Source organism: Choloepus didactylus, chromosome 20 (assembly GCF_015220235.1).
Source record: "Choloepus didactylus isolate mChoDid1 chromosome 20, mChoDid1.pri, whole genome shotgun sequence".
In the NCBI taxonomy this organism is placed as follows: Eukaryota; Metazoa; Chordata; class Mammalia; order Pilosa; family Megalonychidae; genus Choloepus; species Choloepus didactylus.
This window is the reverse complement of record NC_051326.1, coordinates 17,000,907-17,021,203: the sequence shown is the minus strand read 5'-3', so window position 1 is coordinate 17,021,203 and position 20,297 is coordinate 17,000,907. Positions and strand designations below refer to the sequence as shown.

The 20,297-nt window shown below is 53.1% G+C and overlaps 1 protein-coding gene across 1 annotated transcript in view; it reads right to left on the bottom strand.

Moving 5' to 3' along the window:
* The window catches only part of PLB1 (phospholipase B1), a 136,398-nt gene that overhangs the window by 24,090 nt on the left and 92,011 nt on the right, over nucleotides 1-20,297 (bottom strand). The window contains exons 34-46 of the mRNA XM_037813022.1: nucleotides 19,673-19,716; nucleotides 18,966-19,074; nucleotides 17,513-17,564; nucleotides 17,037-17,117; nucleotides 16,444-16,509; nucleotides 15,796-15,896; nucleotides 14,725-14,806; nucleotides 14,099-14,203; nucleotides 12,983-13,078; nucleotides 12,342-12,413; nucleotides 6,505-6,570; nucleotides 2,353-2,413; nucleotides 1,322-1,380 (exon numbers count right to left, since the gene is read on the bottom strand). Of these exons, the coding sequence (XP_037668950.1) occupies nucleotides 1,322-1,380; nucleotides 2,353-2,413; nucleotides 6,505-6,570; nucleotides 12,342-12,413; nucleotides 12,983-13,078; nucleotides 14,099-14,203; nucleotides 14,725-14,806; nucleotides 15,796-15,896; nucleotides 16,444-16,509; nucleotides 17,037-17,117; nucleotides 17,513-17,564; nucleotides 18,966-19,074; nucleotides 19,673-19,716 (994 nt within the window). The remainder of the gene's footprint in view (nucleotides 1-1,321; nucleotides 1,381-2,352; nucleotides 2,414-6,504; nucleotides 6,571-12,341; nucleotides 12,414-12,982; nucleotides 13,079-14,098; nucleotides 14,204-14,724; nucleotides 14,807-15,795; nucleotides 15,897-16,443; nucleotides 16,510-17,036; nucleotides 17,118-17,512; nucleotides 17,565-18,965; nucleotides 19,075-19,672; nucleotides 19,717-20,297) is intronic.

Genomic DNA, 20,297 nt, shown 5'->3' with positions numbered 1-20,297 from the left:
CATCCCTTCGCTGGGTTTCTGCTCCAGGCCTCACCTCCTCGCCGTGGGGAAGGCCCAGGACTCTTTCCTGGCCTGGTCTTGGGGTCCTGTTCTCCTCCCACCCAGTGCCCTCCCTTTTCACGCCTCCCCCACTCAGACCCTGCAGGGGGTCTCCCTTATCTACAAATTCAAGGTCAAACCCTCAACAACGTTCTGTTCTCTCTGTAATCTGGTTTCCTCTTTTCTTCCCCTGGTTTGCTCTTTCATTCCTGGTCCCCAAATCTTCTGCTCTGAGCACCTGGAGCTGCCCACTGTTTCTGAAACAGGATGGCCTTGGGCAGGCCTGCCTCTACTCCCCCCCACCCTCCCTGCAATGCTGAACTCCCTCCTTCCAGCCCCTTAAATCTCTAATCTATTCCTAAGACCCTCACCAGTTCCTTTCTCCTCTAGAAAGCTTTCTCTGAATCTCTAGCTTGAAAAAAAAGGGAAGAAATTCCTCTTCAAAATTTACAAAAGCAACATATACTCGCCATAACTGGTAAAGCCATACGAAGATTTTTTTTAACTAGTGACTCCCCCCACCTTAATCACCTGGCCACTGCTTCTAGGTCCCCCTCGCCCCGTAAACACATGCCCGCCTGGCCAGAGCTAAGCGGCGGCCCGCAGCCTGGTGTGCACCCTTCCACAGCTTTCTCCACATTCGCACACGTGGGGGACTTGTTTGTTTGACCCTATTCTAAAAGCCCTGCATGTCCCCCATGCGATTATGTACCTCCGTCTGTGTAAGTTTCTTGTTTTTCCAACTAGACACATTTCTGGAAGGCTATAACTGTGTCTCCTAGTTCTTTTCCCTCTGAATCGCTAGCAGTTTGTCTTGCGCACAGCAGTGGCTAAATAGTTTTGGCTAGTTCAGATCTTTTTCTGAGGTCAGGCAATGTGCCAGGAATTGAGCTACCTCTGCCCCAAAGCACGCATCCTTAAATGGGGGGCAGGGGGTGTCAGGCAGAGTGTGGACAAGTCCTCCCACCCTATGAGCCTGGGCAGATGGAGACGCAGTCCCAGATCAAGGCAGGTGGACCAGGACAAGTGCCCCAACGCCCACATGGGATGCCTGGGAACAGCAGGGAAGGTGGGATGGCCTCCACCTGGGGAGGGGGGCAGGCCTCGCGGAAGAGGGGGGTTTGAGCTGGACCTTGGAAGGGGGGTCAGGGCCTTCTCAGTTGGCTGGTAGAGCCTCAGTGGTGCCTCATGCAGGTAGGCTCTCAATAAATGGCTAAATGCTGAGTGCCCAGCCAGCGCTGCAGAAGAGGGACCCATCCCTGGCCCACGACTCAGTACTCACAGTCAAAGAGTCACCCAGGGCGGCCACTACTTTGATGTCTGCTGGTCGGAGCTTGTGAACTAGGGGAGACAGGCCAGGAGAAAGTTGTTGTTGCGGGGTGGGCATTGTCTCCTCTTCAAGTATAAACTTTACCGAAGTCTGTGACTCTGCTCTATCCCACGGGTCCCCATGCCACTTATTTCTCATCTAAGGCTTTAGCAAATTTGCCTCTTCATTCATTCAGAACAACCAAAGCACTGAAGGTAGCGGCTTGATGCCTATTTTCCATCCTGAGAGGAGCCCAGTTCACACTGGGGTGGTCTGGGAAAGTTCCAGGGGCAGAGATGATGTAGTATAGGCAGTTAGGACTCCAGTCCCTGGCCATACCTACCTCACTGGCAGGGAGGCTGGAGGGGCTGCCCTTGGGACAACATGGGCACCAGAAGTGTGCTTTGGCGATAAGCCCTGGGCCCCTTGCGCAGGAGCTCAGCCGTGGCTGCAGGCTGCGGGATGCAGGTGTTCACTGCCTAGAGTGATGGCTTGGAGCTATGCACCCCGGAAAAACATGCTCTTTAACCTAACCCATTCCTGTGGGTGTGAACCCAGTGTAAGTAGGACCTTTTGATGAGGTTTCTTTAGTTAAGGTGTGGCCCGGGATGGGTCTTAACCCTATGACTGGAGTCCTTTATAAGCAGAATGAAACTCAGAGAGAAAGCCGCAGAGGGAGCAGAAAGAAGCTGAACATCAGTGGCACCTGGAAGAGATGGGCGAGAGCAGGAGACACCGCCACGGGTCTTGCCACGTGACAAGCTAAAGACCAAGGGTCGCCAGTAGCCCCAGAAGGCTGCAGTCTTTGGGGAGAAAGCATCACCTTGATTTGGACGTTCTCTTAATCTCAAAATTGTGAGCAAATAAATTCCCACTGTTTAAACCCAACCATTGCAGGGTATTTGCTCTCAGCAGCCCAGGCTCCAGGGTGTGCCTGTAGGGCTTTCCATCCACCCTGACATGCAAGGCCCTGCACTGAAAGGGGTGGGGAGGTTTCCACTCACCCGAGGTGGGCGCGCCGTCAGAAGGGCTCTGCTCCGTGCACAGGAAGTCACTGCCCCAGTTCTAAATCAAGAAGAGAACCATGGTCAACGCTCAGGGTGCAGGGAGATTAGCTTCCGCCCAGGATGAACTATCTAAGGAAATTTAAAGGAGTCTAGAAATATACCACGGTAGGGGATCCTGTGTGGGTAAGAGCTCTTTGCTGTAGGGGGACTGAGGGAAACTAGAAAGGAGGATTGGGTGTAGTTGACTCCTATGGACAACTTACAATGCACACACGCGCGCACACACACACACACACACACTCACAGCCTTTCCCATCCCAGTTACCTGCACTCGCCACCCCAAAGCAGGGGAGCAAAGGGTGAGGTAAGCTCCAGGTGGTCTCCCAAGGAACACAGGATTTGAATGTGGGTTTTGGTGGTGTTTATCATTAAACTACTTGACACTAATTACCATGCTAGGGTCTAAACAATCTTAAAATATTTTTTAGGAAAATTACGTGAAATTTTTATAGTTGCAAATCTCCTGGTTTCTGCGTATCTTTTCTATACACATGTTCTTTTTTTTTTTTTGCATATTTAAGAACTACCTCTTCTTCACATGTGCATAAATGAATGCCTGCCACTCTGGATACCCTTAGCCAAGTTCCCGAGTCTGTGGAATACTGAGCACATTCTCCAGGTGCAGGGGCAGGGAAAGCCCAGGGCACAGAAATGGCTACTGCGGACAGCTGGAGGGAGAGAGAGCCACTTCTCTGAAGTCCCAAATATTTACACGTCCCCAGGTGGACCTGACGGACAGGTGTTGACTGCTTTATTCTCCAGGTGTCTGATTGCCAGTGGCCTTTGAGTCAATTGATACTTAAGATAAGCTTTGTTAAAACATCCACAGCACAAGGGACCAAGAATGCTGCTTCTTTTAAATATAATTTGCTTATTACAATGTGCTTCAGTTTACTCCAAGGGATTTCTCACTTAATCACACTGCTGGGTTCCTTTTGTTTGGAGCACTACTGAAATCAAGAACGGGCTTTGGTGCAAATGACAAATGCCCAAGAAAAAATGCAATTTAAAAAAAAAGTTATCCAGCCAGAAGCACTTTAGAAATATCTCAGATAGTTGGTGAGCAAGCGGCAATCACTTTCCCTGTAGATTCACACATACAGGTTGGAACTTGAGCACATTCATCCTCATCGATCACAAGGGAACACAAGTAACAGAGGACCCCCACCCCACCCCCACCCCCACCCACCCCCGTGGATCTTGTTGAATTTCTGATTCTGATTCAGGAGGTCTGGGTACTGCCCAGGACTCTGCATTTCTAACAAGCTCCAGGTAATGTAGATGTTGCCTGTCTGTGCAAGGTCTAGCGAGGTATTAAAAAAAAAATTCCCTCCTAGGCCTGGCTTTTTAACTTCTGGAAGCAGAAGCAGAAACATGAGACTGTAAGATCCAAGAGGGCAGGCCCAGACCCCTCTGCTCACCACTGTCTACCCAGCACTTTGCACAGCGCCTGCTCCATTTAGGCAGCCAATAAACAATTGTCAGTAAATGAATACATGTATGATTGACAGGACACACCTGCCTTTTCACGTGTAATAGATTGGGTCACCGGTTTACCTGGGACAAGCCTCCGTTGGGCTAATGTGAGCCTGAGGGAGTCCAGAGAAGCTGGATGAAGGCATAACCCCAGCCGTGCAGCTTTTCTCCCACCAGCCCTCCTGCACACTGCTACTAGCCCAGTTTACACAAACCTGCTTTTCATCCTGACATTCCAGTTACTGCATAAGAACCTGTGACTCCCTCCCCTCTACGTGGGACCCGACTCCCAGGGGTGTAAAACTCCCTGGCAATGCAGAACATGACTCCCGGGGATGAATGTGGACCCAGCATCATGGGACTGAGAGTATCTTCTTGACCAAAAGGGGGATGCAAAATGAGACAAAATAGTTTCAGTGGCTGAGAGATTTCAAATGGAGTCGAGAGGTCACTCTGGTGGACATTCTTATGCACTATATAGATAACACCTCTTAGGTTTTAATGTATTGGAATAGCTAGAAGTAAATACCTGAAACTACCAAACTCCAACCCAGCAGTCTGGACTCCTGAAGACAATTATATAATAATGTAGATTACAAGGGGTGACAGTGTGATTGTGAAGACCTTGTGGATCACACCCCCTCTATCTAGTGTATGGATGAGTGGAGGAATGGGGATAAAAACTAAAGGACAAATGGGGTGGGATGGGGGGATGATTTGGGTGTTCTTTTTTCACTTTTATTTTTTATTCTTGTTCTGGTTCTTTCTGACGTAAGGAAAATGTTCAGAGATATATTGTGGTGATGAATGCATAACTATGTTATCCTACTGTGGATTGTATACCAAGGATGATTGTACGGTGTGTGAATGTATTTCAATAAAACTGAATTTAATTAAAAAAAAAAAAAAAAGAACCTGTGACTCCCCAGTGCCTACAGGTCAGGGCTCCTCTGTCGGGTTTTGAGGCCCTTGATCACCTGCTCCTCTCCCATCCTTCATCATCTGCCGCTCTCCCATCCCACTTCCCAATATCCACCGTCTGCTCCCTTAGGCAATTGGCCTTCTAGCCTCTCCCATTGCCCCCAAAGCCAGGACATTTTCCTGCCTCTGTATCTAAACTCAGGGTGGTCCCTTCCTGCTTCGTCCCATCCATTAACATTCTCTATTTCTGTGGTCTCAGCTCCTGTCCCACTTCCTTTCTCACCATATCTGTGTATCTCTCGATCTCCCCTCACTGAGCACCTGTTATTGCTTGTACTCCAGAGGTTGGCATCGATCAGCTCTTCAACAGCTGCCCATGAGTTGGTTTCAACTCTTCCGCTGGATTCTAACAGGTCTTTCCTCATTCACTCCTGCTGCTCTATAATCCATTTACCACATAGCACTCAGGGTGAGCTTTCAAAAATGTGATCTAGAACATGTCACCCCCTTCTAAAGCCTCCAGTGGTTTCCCACCTCTCTTCACTCATCTGAAAGCCAACCTTCTAATTGAGAGATTCAGGCTCAGCGTGCTCTGGCCCCTGCCCACCCCTCTGACCTCATCTCCCCTACTCTCTACCTCATTCCCATGCTCCAGCCACTCTGACCTTCTTTCTCTTTTTCAAAGGCTGCTCTGTGCCTCTGTGCTCCCTGACCCTTCTGCCTGGGCCTCTGCCCTCTGGCCCCACAGCCAGCCAGCACCTTTATGTCATGCATGTCGCTGCTCAAATCTTACCTCCTCCAAGAGGTCTGGCCTGCATGACTCATCTGAATTTGTTACTTCTTCTGTTTAGCTATTTATTAGATGCCCCCCTCCCTCAGCGCACCCCCCACTTTGTAAGTTCCCCAAAGACTGGGACCCGTCTGTCTGGTTTACTGCTCCATCCCCTGGAACAGTGCCTGGCATACAGCAGGTGCTCTGAAAGTAGTTGTGCAGTGACTCCCAGCTCCTAGAGAGCAGGGCCATGTCTGATACTTCTCTAACTCCCCCTCTGAATCTGACCACAGGGGCTCAGCTGAGGCTGGTGGCGAGAAACTCTCCAGTGACCCACAGAGCTGATGTGGACCAGGCCGTCCCTGCAAGGCCTGGGGTGGGCCAGGACCCTCCGGGGCATCTTTAGAGTAGTCAAGAGTCCCCTACAGCCCCTGGAACCATGGACCCTGAATCCTTTGGGGTTCCCCAGAGACAGAAGCATGGACTTGAACCAAAGAAGCCCCGGGGGCCCATCTGGAGATGCGACGGCTTCCCGTTGGGCCCAGCTCCTGGAATTGAGGCTCCTTCCTGTGTGGCTTCCACCTTCCAGGAATTCGATGGTGCATCACGCCTTGCTGTTTCCTCAACCCCTTTCGAAAGGCTGAGGTGCCTACTCAGAAACCATGTCTGTGAGCACATGATTGCAAAAGTCAACGAAAACTGATCCATGGGCATTTCCTCTGGTTGGTTGCTGATGTCAGGTAAGCACTTGTGAATATATTAGGACAATTTGGGGGCCCCGTGGTTTGTGCATCCCAACCACCACATGTCAGAAAGGTAGGGCTCTGCCTGAGCTAACTCTCTGGGACCAGCACCAGGCCCGGGTCACCCGCAGGTGGGAATGGTTTGTCCCTCAGAGAAGGGAGTGGGGAGGGGGTTACCTCAATGGCCGGCTTGGTGGGGTACGTGTAGTTACTGTTTCGGAAGGTCCTCAGGAAGGGCTCATTCTAAGAGAGAAAAGAAACCACAGGGAGAGTTTATCTGACAGCATCTAAGACTGCTTAGGAACACTAAGCGCTAAGGAGCCTGTCAATTCAACATGATTCTTCTGCATTTAAACAGAAATACTATATAAACACGATCTCATTCATTCCCTAGAGGATTTTACATAACAGCTTTGGCTGGGGCTGCACAATAAAAGCCCTAAAAAGTGTTCAGTTCGGGTCCGTGCTTTTGTTTTTGCCCTAGCAATCGAACAACTCCCTAATCCTCCAAATTTACCATTTTCTCTCCTTTGTAATTTCTCTGGCCAAGGGATTCACATTTCACCATTTTTCTCTTTTCCAAAAATGTCATGATTGTCAGTAAACTTCAACATCTGCTATTTCTTTCTTTTTGCTTCCTTTGAAGTGAGTGTTTTATTCCCTTCAAGTCGACTTCATATATTTGGTCATTTTTCTCATGAAACATCCTCTTTATTTCCTACTCACCTATCTGTTTCACAATCAGTTTTTCACACAAGCCCAGTCAAGAATCTGAGTCCATCCAGTTCCAGGTGATTTTTTAGTCAAAAACGGAAGGAGAAACAGGGGAAAGCAAGCTAATGAGAAAATGTGAAACTAATAGCACAGCAAGAGCGAGTTTATAAGACTCAGGTCAGGAAATGCCAAAATGGCACAGGGCTGCACACACTCGCAAAATGTGTTTATGGGGTTAGAAGGGCCACAGCCCAAAAATCTGGGGATAAAATGGAATAAGAAGGAAGAACCGGAATGCTGGAGAAGGGATACTTAGAGATCAATTCCAGGATTTGAAAACTGACTGCCCAGGCTGAATCCAGCCAGGAGATGTTTTGCTTTGGTTTCTGTTCTTTTGACCAACTGTGGTGTTTAAAAATGAAGAAGAAAGAATTCAAATGCTTTCGGAGGGCGGACTCTCTTGTTCTGGCCTAACCACTTCCTCTTGTCTCCTATCTGACCCCGTTCACACCCCTTGTTCCTGCCCAGCCCTGTCGGCATCTGACTCTGCAGCCCCTGAATGCCCCCATTTTACAGGTGAGAGCACCTGAGGCCCAGGGTGCAGATGGACCTGTTCTGGGTTAGAGACCAAGCAGTGAGCACTGTGCAGGGGCCGGAACCCAACCTCACAGGCCCCTTGCCTGTTTCCATTTCTTACACTGGGGTCAGGCCAACAGAAGGCCCCGCTGGTCAGAAAAAAAGGAGGAGGGAGAGGGACTCAGCTGTCACCTTGGAGGACAAAGTTTACACACACAAAGGCCTCAGCCACCAGCACAGACCCTGGCTCCCTGGGACACCAGACACGTCTCTTGGCTTCCTACCTGAACATCCTTTCAGAGAGGTGCACTCAGGGCCAAGGAAGTGCCCCATGCACCATCTGCATCGGTGCAAGGCAGAAGAGGGCTCAGGGGCCTGCCTGCTTGGCTAATTAGGATGATCTCAGGCTAATGTTATTTAGCACCCCGTGAGCATTCACCACCAGATGAGGTGATCTGGGAGCACCTTTGAATAACTGACCAACGTTTCTTGAGCATCCCAAGTGTTCACAGCACAGTACTCACTGCTAGGAGAAGGGGAAGATACAAAAAGACCTCAACTAGTCGGGCAGATAGCTGGATAGACTGGAGAAGCTAGGAGACAGTGAAGCACCAAAGAATAGTGTCCAGTAAGAATCTTAATTGCTGAGGAAAGGCTGCAAGGTCTGGGGACATAGGGCCCTCAAAGGGGAGCGTGTTGGTCATTGTTCTGGGCTTAAGGGCTGGGGGCTGGAACTGGTGCAGCGATTGCCTAGAGTGACCAGCACAGGAAGAACCAGAGGGCAAAGACAAACTCTGCCTTCCTGGGAGTGCCCAGAATCAAACCGGAGAGTCCATTTGGTCCTAAGAGCCAAGGGTTGGGGAAAGGGCCCGGGAGGGGCGACAGAGCCAAAGGGCCCTTGGGAACACAGTGGGGAGGGGCCTGGGCCGGGACAGTGAGAACAGGCCAATGGTCAAGAGGCGGAACAGGGTGCCCGGGGCTGGTTCCTCCTGACCCGTGACCTGTGGTGCTGGGTGAGTCAGAGTGGTTTAGGGCCTGGAGTGAAGCAGGCTGCCTGGAAGGGGGATTCGTGTCAGTCTTCCCTGCTCTCGAGGGCTAGGTTTGTGTCAGTAAACCAGACTCGAAGCAGCTTGGATGCCATTACAAGGAAACATCCTAGTGGCTACAGCTGTGCCAAGAGCTGTGGCGTGCCTTGGGGGGCAGGGGTGTCCCGTGTCCGGGTAGAGCCTGAACAACCACCTGACGTGAGTCAGCAACATGAGTCAGTGGCTACTGGGAATCTCAGCTGTGTTAGAGGAGTCAAGTTCCACGCTGAAGGATGGTGATTTTCTTCTGTTCTGTGGTGCACGTCAGGCCTGGGCACCAGCTTCCCAGGGCCACATTTGAAAGGGAGAGGCCCGCAGGGGACATGGGTAGCTGTGCAGAGGAGGCTGCTGGTGGCGTGGGGTGGGGACAGAGAACGGCCTCTGGTCTTTTCCGATTCCATTCCCTTAAGAACCTGCTGGTTCGGGACCTTCCATGTTGGTGGCACAACCCGTGCGTGGGTAGCCGCTTGGAAGTGTGAGAAGTGCTGCCCCGAGGGCGGGCTGAGCTCACAGGGAGCCCGCTGTGGGGCCGCCGGGGAGGGCATGGGGGGAGAACTCGGGGACCGAGTGACAGCTTGGTCATTAGAGCACCAACGCTCCCGCTGCACTCCTCTATGTCATCTAATTCTCTGTTGCTTCATGCTGGGAAGGCAGGGCTAGGTCACCTTTAACACACAAGGTGGAGAGGATATGAACAGGATGTGGCAGTGGGAATGGAAAGGGCATTACAAAGAATCCTATCTGGGTGACCACAGGGTCCTGCCCAAAGCGCTGTGAGGACAATGACTGTGACAAAAATAGAGGAGTCCCGAGGAGCAGAGAGCTGGGGAAGACAAATACTGAGTTCCTATTTAGTTCCTGCTTGGTTCGAAAAAGAGTGTTTCGAATGAATGCTTGGTGAGGTTGAGATGACGGTGGGGTCAGGGCAGGGCAGGAGATTCAGAGGCCCTAAGTATTGGAAGGATAACGGTGTTCCCCAAAGTAACTCAAAATAGAAACACTGTCAAACAGTACAGTGAGTGGAAGGGAATCCAACCAACATCTGCTTTTTCTCATAATATAAAATTGGATGGAATACCATGGGGGATTATTTCCAACTTCTCTTTTTCTCTCAGACGTTTGGTTTACCTTTTGCTTAACCTTACACTGTAGAGGGCATCCAAGTGGAAACATCTTTTAAGCACTGGAAACACAGTTGGAGTTTGGGAAAGAAGTAAGAAATGAAGGCACAGATCGGATTGAGAGGTCATGTGGACAAATCTCAGAGTGAGGGGGCGATGTGGAGGGAGAGAAGAGAGGCTGAGACGTTAAAATTGCAGAACATCCACATTTTAGAGATCGGTAGGAACAAGGAAGGTCATTAAATGAGGCAAGAAAGGGTGGCAACCAGGAAAAGAGACCCGCAAGGTGGTTTAGTGGCCACACCGTCCAGGAAGGAGAGAATTTCAAGGAGAAGCGGGTGAACTTGGACAATGCTTCAGAGAGGTCAAGAAGAACAGGAGCTGAAGAGGGACCAGGCAGATCATCCCACGGTGTCTTCACAGCCTTAGGAGCTGCAGTGTGTGTGTGTGTGTGTGTGTGTGTGTGTGTGTGTGTGTGCATGGCCCGGGCTACGGGAGGAGTGGGCCGAGGTCGTTAAGGCAGGGGAAAGGACAATCACAGACCGCGTGCAGCTGATCAAAAGTTGGCTGTAAAGTCATTTGTCCAACTTCAGAGGGCCACAGACATCCCTGGGGTGATGTTAAACGGCCCCAGCAGAAGGAACTTGCAGTTTGACCAGGGTTGGGGGAGGAGACAAGGAGGTAGGGAAAACTCAGCTCTTTGCGTTCACTCCAGTCTCCTCTCCCACTGGGTCCTGCCTGTTGCATCTATGTTTAGACACAGCTAGGACCAAAATACATGCTGCCTGGCCCTTCTCAGCTCACACCGAGATGCTGAGGGGCTTTTCTAGAGCTCCCGGGCACAGGGGAAGGGAGCAGATGGGACCAGCGGAGCGTGGCCAGGCTGGCCAACAGATGGACCCTTTGGGAGCAGGCTCCAGGGTTGCCCAGTAACCGCTTCTCCGGGGCTGGCTGCCACCACTTCCAGGAGGCTGGGTTTGCTCTCCTCCGCTCACCAGGAGGCTGGGTTTGCTCTCCTCTGCTCACCAGTGGCTCTGTCCAGAAGGGAGGAACTCAGCCCCATTGCAGCTTGAGATGCTGGGGGAGTGTCACCTTTCGGAGCTCCCTGCTTTCCTGAGGCCTGGAGTGACAGGGCTCGCCCTGACCCCGTGCTGAGGCTCCAGCCCGAAACTTCATAAATGTTTGTTGGGAGAGAGCACAAACCATGGCTCCATGATATGGATTATTACTTCTCCTATTTGATGGAAGGAGAGTCAGCAGTTTGGAGAGGGTCTCCCATGGCTGATATTCAGTATGGCCATATAGGTGGTTAAAATACTGAAACATTTCTCTATGCTATAGAGACTCCTCTGAGTCCCCAGACACCCCCACTATCGAGTTTCCCCTGCCTCCCCCAGGATATGTCATCATCCAGCGATGAAAAGGTTTCAATGGAAAGGCCTTGCCCCACCCTGTGGCCGGCATCTGACCATGTGGATCCGAGGGGCCCTGTCCGAGTTCCTGCTCTAAGCGCCAGGCCTGGCAGCGGAGCCCTCAGCTTCCACCACCTTCCTGCACCTCCCCGTCCTTCTTCCACTACTCCTGCTCCCCTGATGAGGCTGATGGTACACCCCAAGACTGGGGCGAGGAGGGCAAGGAGCACAGGGCAGGGCAGGGGCACCCACTGTCTCCGGAGCCGCAGCGGACACACGGGGAGCTGCAGCTCTCCTCCCCGGGCCTCTGCTCAGCCGGGAGGTGGGAGAGGGTCACGCAGCCTCCCCAGGAGGGAGACGCGCTTTCCGGATGGGGGCAGGCCCTTCTGCTTTTGTTGTTGTTGAGGGCTCTCTGGGCTTGACCTTATTTGGTTTAAAAACATAAGATGGGGCCTTGAAAGGAAACTAAAGGCTATGGAAACATAAATCTGCCCCAACGCTCAGCCTGAAATCAAGTTTAACAACCACTCACATGTTCCTCCTTAAAAGGAGCCCCGAGCTGTGTCCTCGTCCCAGCTCTCACCAGGCCAGTCTCTCTGTTCTGCAACTCCTCCCTCCTCTAGGGCTCTCGCCTGTGCTGCTCTCCCCTTTGTCTCTAACCCCGCTGGAAAATCCCCCACAGCTCTGCGATCTCTCGCCACAGCTCAGCCCGGCTGGCTCCCCGTTGGTTCCTCCAACCTGCGGTCAGACTTCCCATCTGCCCCAAACTCTGCTGAGAAAATTAGCCTCCTGGGCCTTCTTCTGGTCTCTTGATTCCCCTTCTCAAGAATCCGCCTCTCCTCCTGACCCTGTCCCTCGGCGCGGGCCTCTCCCAGCCGCCTCTCCCATTCCCAAAGAAATAACTGCTCTGCGCCCTCTTCTCCCTTCCGCATACTCATCAAGCTCCTTCCATCCCCTGAAGCCCACGTCCCCCACCACCAGCGCAGAGAGCTGCCCCCAGGCAAGGGGCAAGAAGGGTAGCGAGCAGCTTTGGTGGAGGACGGAGTGAGCAGGGCAAGGTCTGAGCTCTGGGTCTGTGGAGAGGAGCCCCCAGCCCCCCTTATCACCTGAGTGGGACAGGAGAGGGGTAGGTCTGCTGTCAGGTCCAGGGTGTCCGTTTTCCTTCCGAGTGGTTGAAGCTGCCGGGGAAGGAAAGAAAGGCTCGGGTGTACTAGTTTGTTTCCACCGAAGTGAGCATTCCCTGGCAGCTTACTGCAGTGGGGAGAGCTCAGAACTTGATTTTAGGGGTTTGGCTGCCACTCCTGGCTCCACCATTGCCAACCATGGGATACTGGGCATTCTCTCAGCTTCTTGAGGATTCAGCATCCTTCTAAACTCATCATCACAGTTCCCCCTTGCAGGGCTGTTGCGAGGCTTCAATGAGGTAATATGACTTGAACTGCTTAGCGCAGCTGCTGACACATAGAAATGTTGAATAAAGTGAGGTTTCTGCCTTGCATTCCTGAAGAGAGATTGCTCATCACAGTTCAAAATCTAGAGGAGAGGGGGTAGTTGAACGTCACCGAGTGAAATCCTAATGGACTCCAGATTTTCAATTCTACAGAGTTCTACAGCTCTGCCAACTACCGCCCCTCTACGTCTCGCTTGCAGAGGGAGGCCAAGCACAAGGCCCCATTCTGTAGGGACAGGGAGGGGCTGGTGCCCTAGACTGGAACCCCAGGGAACCAGGGACACCCCCTTATTTTACCATATTGACCCAGAGGGCTCTGGAGAGCTGGGAGTGGAATTTCTGACTTGGGTGGGTGCAGTCTGGGGTGAAGAAAGACGTATCCAGACGCCCGTCCTGTAGGAGGGAAACACACTTCCTCAGGATCCTACTGATCCCGAGGGAGCCACGGCCACCCCTGGGACTGACCACTCATGCCCTCCTCCCCTTGAGAGTGCTCTGAGCCGCTGGCCCTCAGGCTGGGAGCAGAAGGATAGGTTCAGGGGACCCCAGGCCCCCACCCTCCTTTCTGGTTCCACAGTTCTCCTGTTTTAATAAAAAACGAGTCCTGTTTATTTTTAAGTATGTTCGTGTAATGTCTCAGCCTGCGATATGGGTAAGGGAATGAGTCCTGATCCCCAGGAAGCCTGGCCAGCCAGCTGGGGAAAGCTGCTTCTCAGCCCTCGGCCTGCTGGTCCTCGTGGTTGTGTGGGAAGAACTGGGGCCTTGGGAAAGGAAAGGGCAGGGCCCATCCCTGGGCCAGTGCCCCCTGCCCCCCGCCCCAGCCTCTTCTCTCCTGATGCACTTGGAGGTGCACAAAGCTTTTCTCCTTTCAACCACCCTCCAGTTGGGTGAGGGCCTTGGGTTGGAGGCTGGAGTGGTGGGAACTCAGTCCTCGTCCCGGGCCACTCTTCTGCTCAAAGTGGGGGTCCCAGGAAAGAGCACGGCTGGGGGGACAATGCAGAGAACACTCCATTCTAAACGCAGGGTCCTGTGCCGAGAGAGGCTCCACGTGTGGCAGGACGTTGGGAACTTGGGGTGTGGACTGTGTTCAAAGCCTGCTTCTTTCTGCCTTATTACCTGTGTGGCCTTAGGAAGGACACGTCAGTCCCTCTGTGAGACGGGATGATGCTAGGACCTCAAAGGCGGTTGTGAAGCCTGGATGTTGGGGAAGTGCGGGGCCTTGGGCATGTAGCAGGTGTGCACTAAGACGGAGGCTGCCGTCAGTGGTGAGGGAGCCCCCATCACGCGGCCTCGGGGAACGCGGCTCAGAGCTTCAGGGCGACGGCACCCGGAACAGCTGCCCCCTCTCCTATCTCGCCCACCCCCTCATGGCAGGCTGTCCCCCGGGGATCCCGGATGAGGGAGGGAGCGTACCGCCAAGGCGGGGAGCCGGATGTTCTGGAGGAAGGGCTGCAGCACCACGGAGAAGTCCTCCCGCGAGTCGTAGCGGCCGGACTCCACCAGCTCCCGCACGCTGCTCTGGGGACGCACCCACGGGCACCCTCAGCATGGCCCTCGGTGGGCCCAGCACCCCACAGGAGGGGCGGGGGTGGAGAGCGAGGCGGTGATGGGGGGGATGCTGACCGTGACCTTCCCTGGACTGCAAACCTCTTTCCAGGGAACTGGTTTGGGTTTTAAGCGGAGTGTGAGCTCCGAGCCCGCGAGGGCCGGGCGGGGATTCTGGGGAGGCACGCCCTGCAAACTCCCTGCTTGTGACCCACCTATGGGGCGAAGGGCGGGAGAGAAGGGAGTGGTTTGGAGGGGCTGGGTGGGATGGCTGGGCCTCCAATGGGTGGGGGAGGGAAAGGGGGTCCCAGGGGCCTCCAGGGCTCCTGCCCTCTCGAGGCCAAGAGCAGTGTCGTCGTCACGTGGGCACAGCCCCCTGGATTCCACTGCGCTGACTCCAGCCCTGAGGCACTGCGGCCAGCAGGGGCAGAGGTCAGGGCCTCCCCCCAAGGTCCCTGAACAGCTCCTCAGGAAGGCGCCCTGCTGGGGCTCACCTGGTAGGCTCGGGCGACGGCCTCCAGCGCAGCCAGCTCTTCAGAGCTCTCCCGCAGGGTCAGGACGCAGTTACACAAAATGCTGCACAAAGACGGGGAGGCAGGAGGGCCCCCCGCCAGAGCCCTGGTCAGGGGCTGGCTCTGGGTGCAGGGTGGGGGGTGGGGGGCAGCTGGCTCGAGCCTGGCCCAGCCTGGCTTAGAGGCAGGTGCCTGGGGTCAGGTGTGTGGCCTCATACAGGTACTGGATAAAGTCCCCAGGGAGGAGCCGGGGGGAAGGAGCACACTCTCCTGACAGGACTGAAGGCCCTTGCTTGGAACAAGGCATGTTGAATTAAGTGAATTAAGACCATGAAAATCCAATGCTCAATTAAAAATAAAATATCTCCTCCGGCACTGCAGCTGGTGTTTCAGGGCCTTTGACACTCAAGCCCTCAAACACCTCCTTAGTTCACATTATTTCCCCCTGGGGACCCCTTTTGCTTTTTATTATGAAATATTTCATGCCTATAAGATGTACTTAATGTTAAAAGAAATATCACCTGAAAGGTCTCAGAACAGTGCCTCGTGCACAGAAAGGCTGTAAAAGCATTGATTAAATAAATGTATGTATAAGGGATAAGGAATAATAAAACACACAGCTGTGAACCTGGCACCCAGCTTAAGAAACACAGCATTTCCAGTCTGAAGTTCCTCTCTGTCCCTCCCCAGGTCCCCTCTCCCTCATACAGGCAGCTACGCCTCTGAATTGTGTGATGTTTCCTGGCCTTCTGTCACAGGCTGACCACCGATGTCCACGTCCCCCTGTGCTGCCCCTTTCATGGTCTGGGCTACGTTCTCTCTCAAACACCTGCCTCCCTCCCGGCCCCGCCTGTCTGCTCCTCTGCCTCCCCCAGCACTACAGAATTCCCTTCCTACACCTTGAGGTTAGGTAATGGGGGGGTGAGGGGGGTGGGTCCTGGTGCAAGTCTCCGCTGGGCAGAACGAGCCACCAAGACCCCAGGGAGTGACAGCTGCCTGTGAGCCAGACCCGGGGTGAGCACTTCTCCATGGGGGCAGCCAGCACCTGCCTACCTGGCCTGCCGCACAGGGCACTCGTCTGGGTTCCCCAGGAACACCTGCCGCAAGACGCTGGGACTCAGGAAGTCCACGAGGTTGACCAGGGCTCTGGGCACCTAAGGGCAAGGCTGCAGATGAGAGAGGGGCTCCAGGGGCTTCTTCCTCAAACTACCTTAGTGTCCAAGAAGAGGGGATTGGCTATAGGGTCACCCCCGGAGTGCAGTTCTGGGGAGGAGTCTACATGGGGTGACCACATCAGGCCCCACAATCTGTGCACAACTCCAGGGGGTTGCTGCTGGGAGTAGGATCAGAGAGGGGCTTGCTCTAGGCACCCCCCTCAAGCTCACAATGCAGGGCCCAGGCTGGGGCCAATGGAGAGGAATTCCCAACCAGCTGCCGCCACCAGGGAACGACCTGGGGCAGGGTGGGTGCCTATAGGAGCACCCGCCCTCCCTTCTTCCAGCCTGGGAGCCCTCTGGGCTGCAATTCCAACTGGAATGATGCTTCCTTAGAGGCAGACCCTGACCTCTGGAAAGGGAAGGAGCCCATGCTCTTGGCTCTCTCCTTCAGGGGAGGAGGGACTTCCACCATTCTTTCCCCCTGCCCACCCTCACCCCCCACCATGCTTGAGCTATTACCAGCTCATAGGAGCCTCCCACCCACCTCTCTATGCAGGATGTCCAAGGCATTGCGGAGATGGTCAAAAAAGTTGTCTGCAGAATACAGATTCTGGGAAGAGGCAGCGGGGAGAGGAGGAGCTGGTTAGGATAGGAGGGCAGTGGGGCAGATGAAGGCCTCCCTTCTGGCTCCAGCCCCAAGGACTCATTCTCCCTGCCATTTCCAGCTGTGACCAGTTCATCCCATCAGAACCTGAGATGAACAATTGACTACTCGCTATGGTCAAAGATGGGTCTACCAGAAGACCAGAACCTCCAGCCAGAGCTTTAGTTCACAAGCAGAAAGTGGAGGGTCCTTCTTCCGGCTGCTGGGGGTTGACAATTTTTTCTCTTTCTGGATTCTCAGGAGGTGTAAAAGTGGGGAGCAGAAGCACCACATATCTGCCTCCTCATACCACCTGGGTCATGATGGTGGAGCCAGAAACCTGACGATCCCGGGCAGGGAGTGTGTGTGTGTGCATGTGTGCGTAGTTGGACTCTCTGAGGGTTGATTCTTAGGGACTTTTTTTCAGACAGGATCTCCAAGGCCTGTCACTGCAAGTCAGGAGCAAGGGAGAGGCAGGGACCCCGCCCCATTACCGAGTCAGTGCAGTAGTCGCATAAATCACCGCCTCCAATCAGCACTGTGATGACCTTCCAGTCTTCATGGAAATTTACTCTCTACACAGAGGGAGGAAAACGCTTGATGATTTCCAACAAACCAATAAACCAACAAAAACCTGTAGCTTCCGGAAGTCCATTCAACCCTTCCTGGCTTCCTTGCCCACTTGAAATAATAGAATCAGAATCTCAGAGTTGAAGAAATTTTAGAGGTTTATTTATAGACCACAGAATCTCAGCATCAGGACGGACTCTCAAGGTCACTGTGACCAGCAACAACCTGCCCCCATTGACATCATTTCCTCCAGAGTGCCTCCAGCAGGGGCTGTCCCATCGCTGCCTGATGGCCCCTCCTCTCAGGAGCTCACAGATTTCCACGGCAGACCATTCCATTTGGGGACAACTCTAATGGGTTAGGAAATTAATCTTTATAAATAAACATAGATCTGACTCACTTGGTCGTCTTTCATCCTCTGCACCAGAGTGTGAACTTGGCTCACAAGTTCCCTGAGGAGAGAAGTTAGTGCCTTATGGAGAAGTGCCCAGAGTTTCCCCCCCAGAAGCCTGCACTGCAGGCTGCCACAGCATCGTCTCAGCTGCATGAGTTGGCAGAGACCCGGATGCTCAGAGATGAGATGCTACAAGCTGGTGTTTGCCCCTTCTGGAAAGTTATTAAAACAAATAACCACTTGAAACATGAAAAGGTAGTTGTATCTTCATGCTAAAGCTGCAGTTAAGGTACCACCAATAATATTTGTTGCTTGTGTTCTCCCCTCTGGGACTCCAAATGCAAAATTTCTCTTAGGAGTTCATGCTAGGGAACCATTTGTCTCTTTTGAAGGACTGGCACATATTGTGAAATCAAACCTATGAACACTTTAGCTTGCTTCCTTTTTTCACTGGGCTGCCAGGAAGCTCAAACTGATGCTCAAACACAGTAACCATAAAAATGTTCATGATGACAGAGTTGCTTCCTCTTATCCCCCCTCCCTGACTGCCCCATAGCTATAGTTTTCTCTCGTACATACATGTAATTTATTTACAAACGTGCCTAAATGTGTCTTTTAGAAAGAGGTGGGGAATAAATACACACTGTACACATGCTTGGGTTTATAAGTCATGGAAGGAACAGATCTCGGGCACCCAAGTTCCCCACCAGTTCAATCCTCTGTTACAGGTGTGGGGTGAGATGAATCCACAGCACAGTGATTTTCCAGAACATGGTGGTGGGGGGAGCTTCTGTCCCCAGCTGTTTATTTTACCAAGAAGAATCTTCCCAGGCCATGAACAGGTCTGGGGGTCGTGCCCATCAGCCAGAAGGGTGTGGGCCTGCGTGAGAAAGGGGCAGTGGGACGGAGGCTCAGATGGCTGGGATGGGAGCTGCAGGCAGCAAGGAGACCCAGGCTGCCAGTGCCTCCAGGAGCAGGGCAAGGGCCTCTTGGAGCTCATCCTGGGAGGCTGGGTGGCTCTTCCGTTCAGCCCCCTCTGGGCTCCTCTACTTCATTTCTCTTTAGCGCCATAACAGGCTACAGACAGCACATGACTTGTGCCCGAGTCCCCTGAGGCTGTGTCCCTGGTTGGCCCTTCCTGATCTTTCTGGGCAATTGCCACTTGCGAGGCTCTGGGGCAAGTGGATCTTTCTAGCACCTTTATGCCGTGTTAATTGTTACGGAGAAGGGTGATTGGTGGGCTGTGCACAGAAGCCAGGCCAGGAGTTCAACCTCTCTAGCGGCATTGCTCTTTCCAAGGTCACAGCCTCGCTAGCCTCCCTGGAAAGGGAGTGGAGCCAGATCTTCTCAAGTCATTCCTGCTAATGGGTGCACGTCCCCTTTGCACCCAGAGCCCAGGACTATGACCCTGAGGGGGCGATGTGCCTCCCCCTCCCACCCCAGGGGGTCAATGCCGTACTCAGCCTTTGCTCCCGGAACAGCCTGATTGAGGAACGCGTTTCTGTCACTGGCATCACCCGTGCCCACTGCGAAGCCCGTGAGATTTCTGTTAAACTCCCGCAGGATGTCTGGAAGAGGAGGGAGTGGACAGGACTCAGAGGGCTCAGCTGGAAGGCAGGGCGTCTTCTCTGGTGCTGTGGGGTCTCGGGCCCCCCATGTGGGCTGTGCTGTCCTCATGCGGCCCCCGAAGCAGGGAGGGGCAGTGGGTTCCTGATCCGAGCCGGGGCCCTCTGAGCGGAACAGATTCGATGCTGCCCAGGGTGGGTGTCTGCAACTCTGGTAGGGCCCAAGGCAGCAAGAGCTTATCAACACTTTATAATTCACAGCACAGGGACCTCTTGCCATCTCATCTGACTGACTCGGCAACCCCCTGGGCCTGCTGAAGAAACCTTTTGACAGTTGAGGGAACCCAACTCAGAAAGTTAGAAAACTTGCTCTAGGCCACCTGGTAAGCACACAGAAGGGCCAGGGCTTGCCCCAGGCCTCCTGCTTCCAAATCCAGTGTTTATTCCAGCCCCGAAGGCTGCTTGGCCGCTGCCTCTCCACCTACTTCACTGGCAGCCCATGAGGGAGAGGTGATTTGCCCGTTTCTTAACTGCGCGGGGCCCTCAGCCTTAGGGGTCAGACGGACAGGCAGACAGACCCAAGCCTCTGGGAGTTACTTACTAGGTAAGGTGGTCACATTCTCCAGGGAGCTGTCCCCTCCTGAACTGTGGGGAGTGAGCAAGCCAGGGAGTGAGAGAGTGAGAGAGAGAGAGGAGAGAGAGAATCAATGCATTCACTTTACAAAAAAGCAGCCCCCTTCTTTCTTAGTGTCCACACCATCAGCATCTGCAAGGAGTGCCAGACTCATCTCCTTTGTCTCTGAGGAATCCTGAGAAAATTCTGAATTCCCTGACAAGTCAGTACCCCCTAAACCTGGAATATATAGGCAAAAGAGAGCCATTAGCCATTTCCTTGTTCCGCTCTAAATCAGAAAGGAAAACACAAAACTGAGCACAGACATGTACCCAGCCTCGAACTCCCATCTCCCAACAATTTACAGATTAGGAAACTGTATGGAGATCAATTATCTTGCTAAAGGAGACTAAAATCCACTGCGCTTAAGCTGGAAACCTTTAGAAAGTATTAAGCTTCTCTGTCCAGTGATCAGGTGCAATTCTCCTGGGAGGGTCAGGGGACTGGCCTCCCACTGCCTCCCAGCCACCAATATAATTTCATCAAATCTAATTTAGTTGTATGGGCCTCAATCTAACCTCAAGATACACTCTAAAGACATCATTTCCTTCAC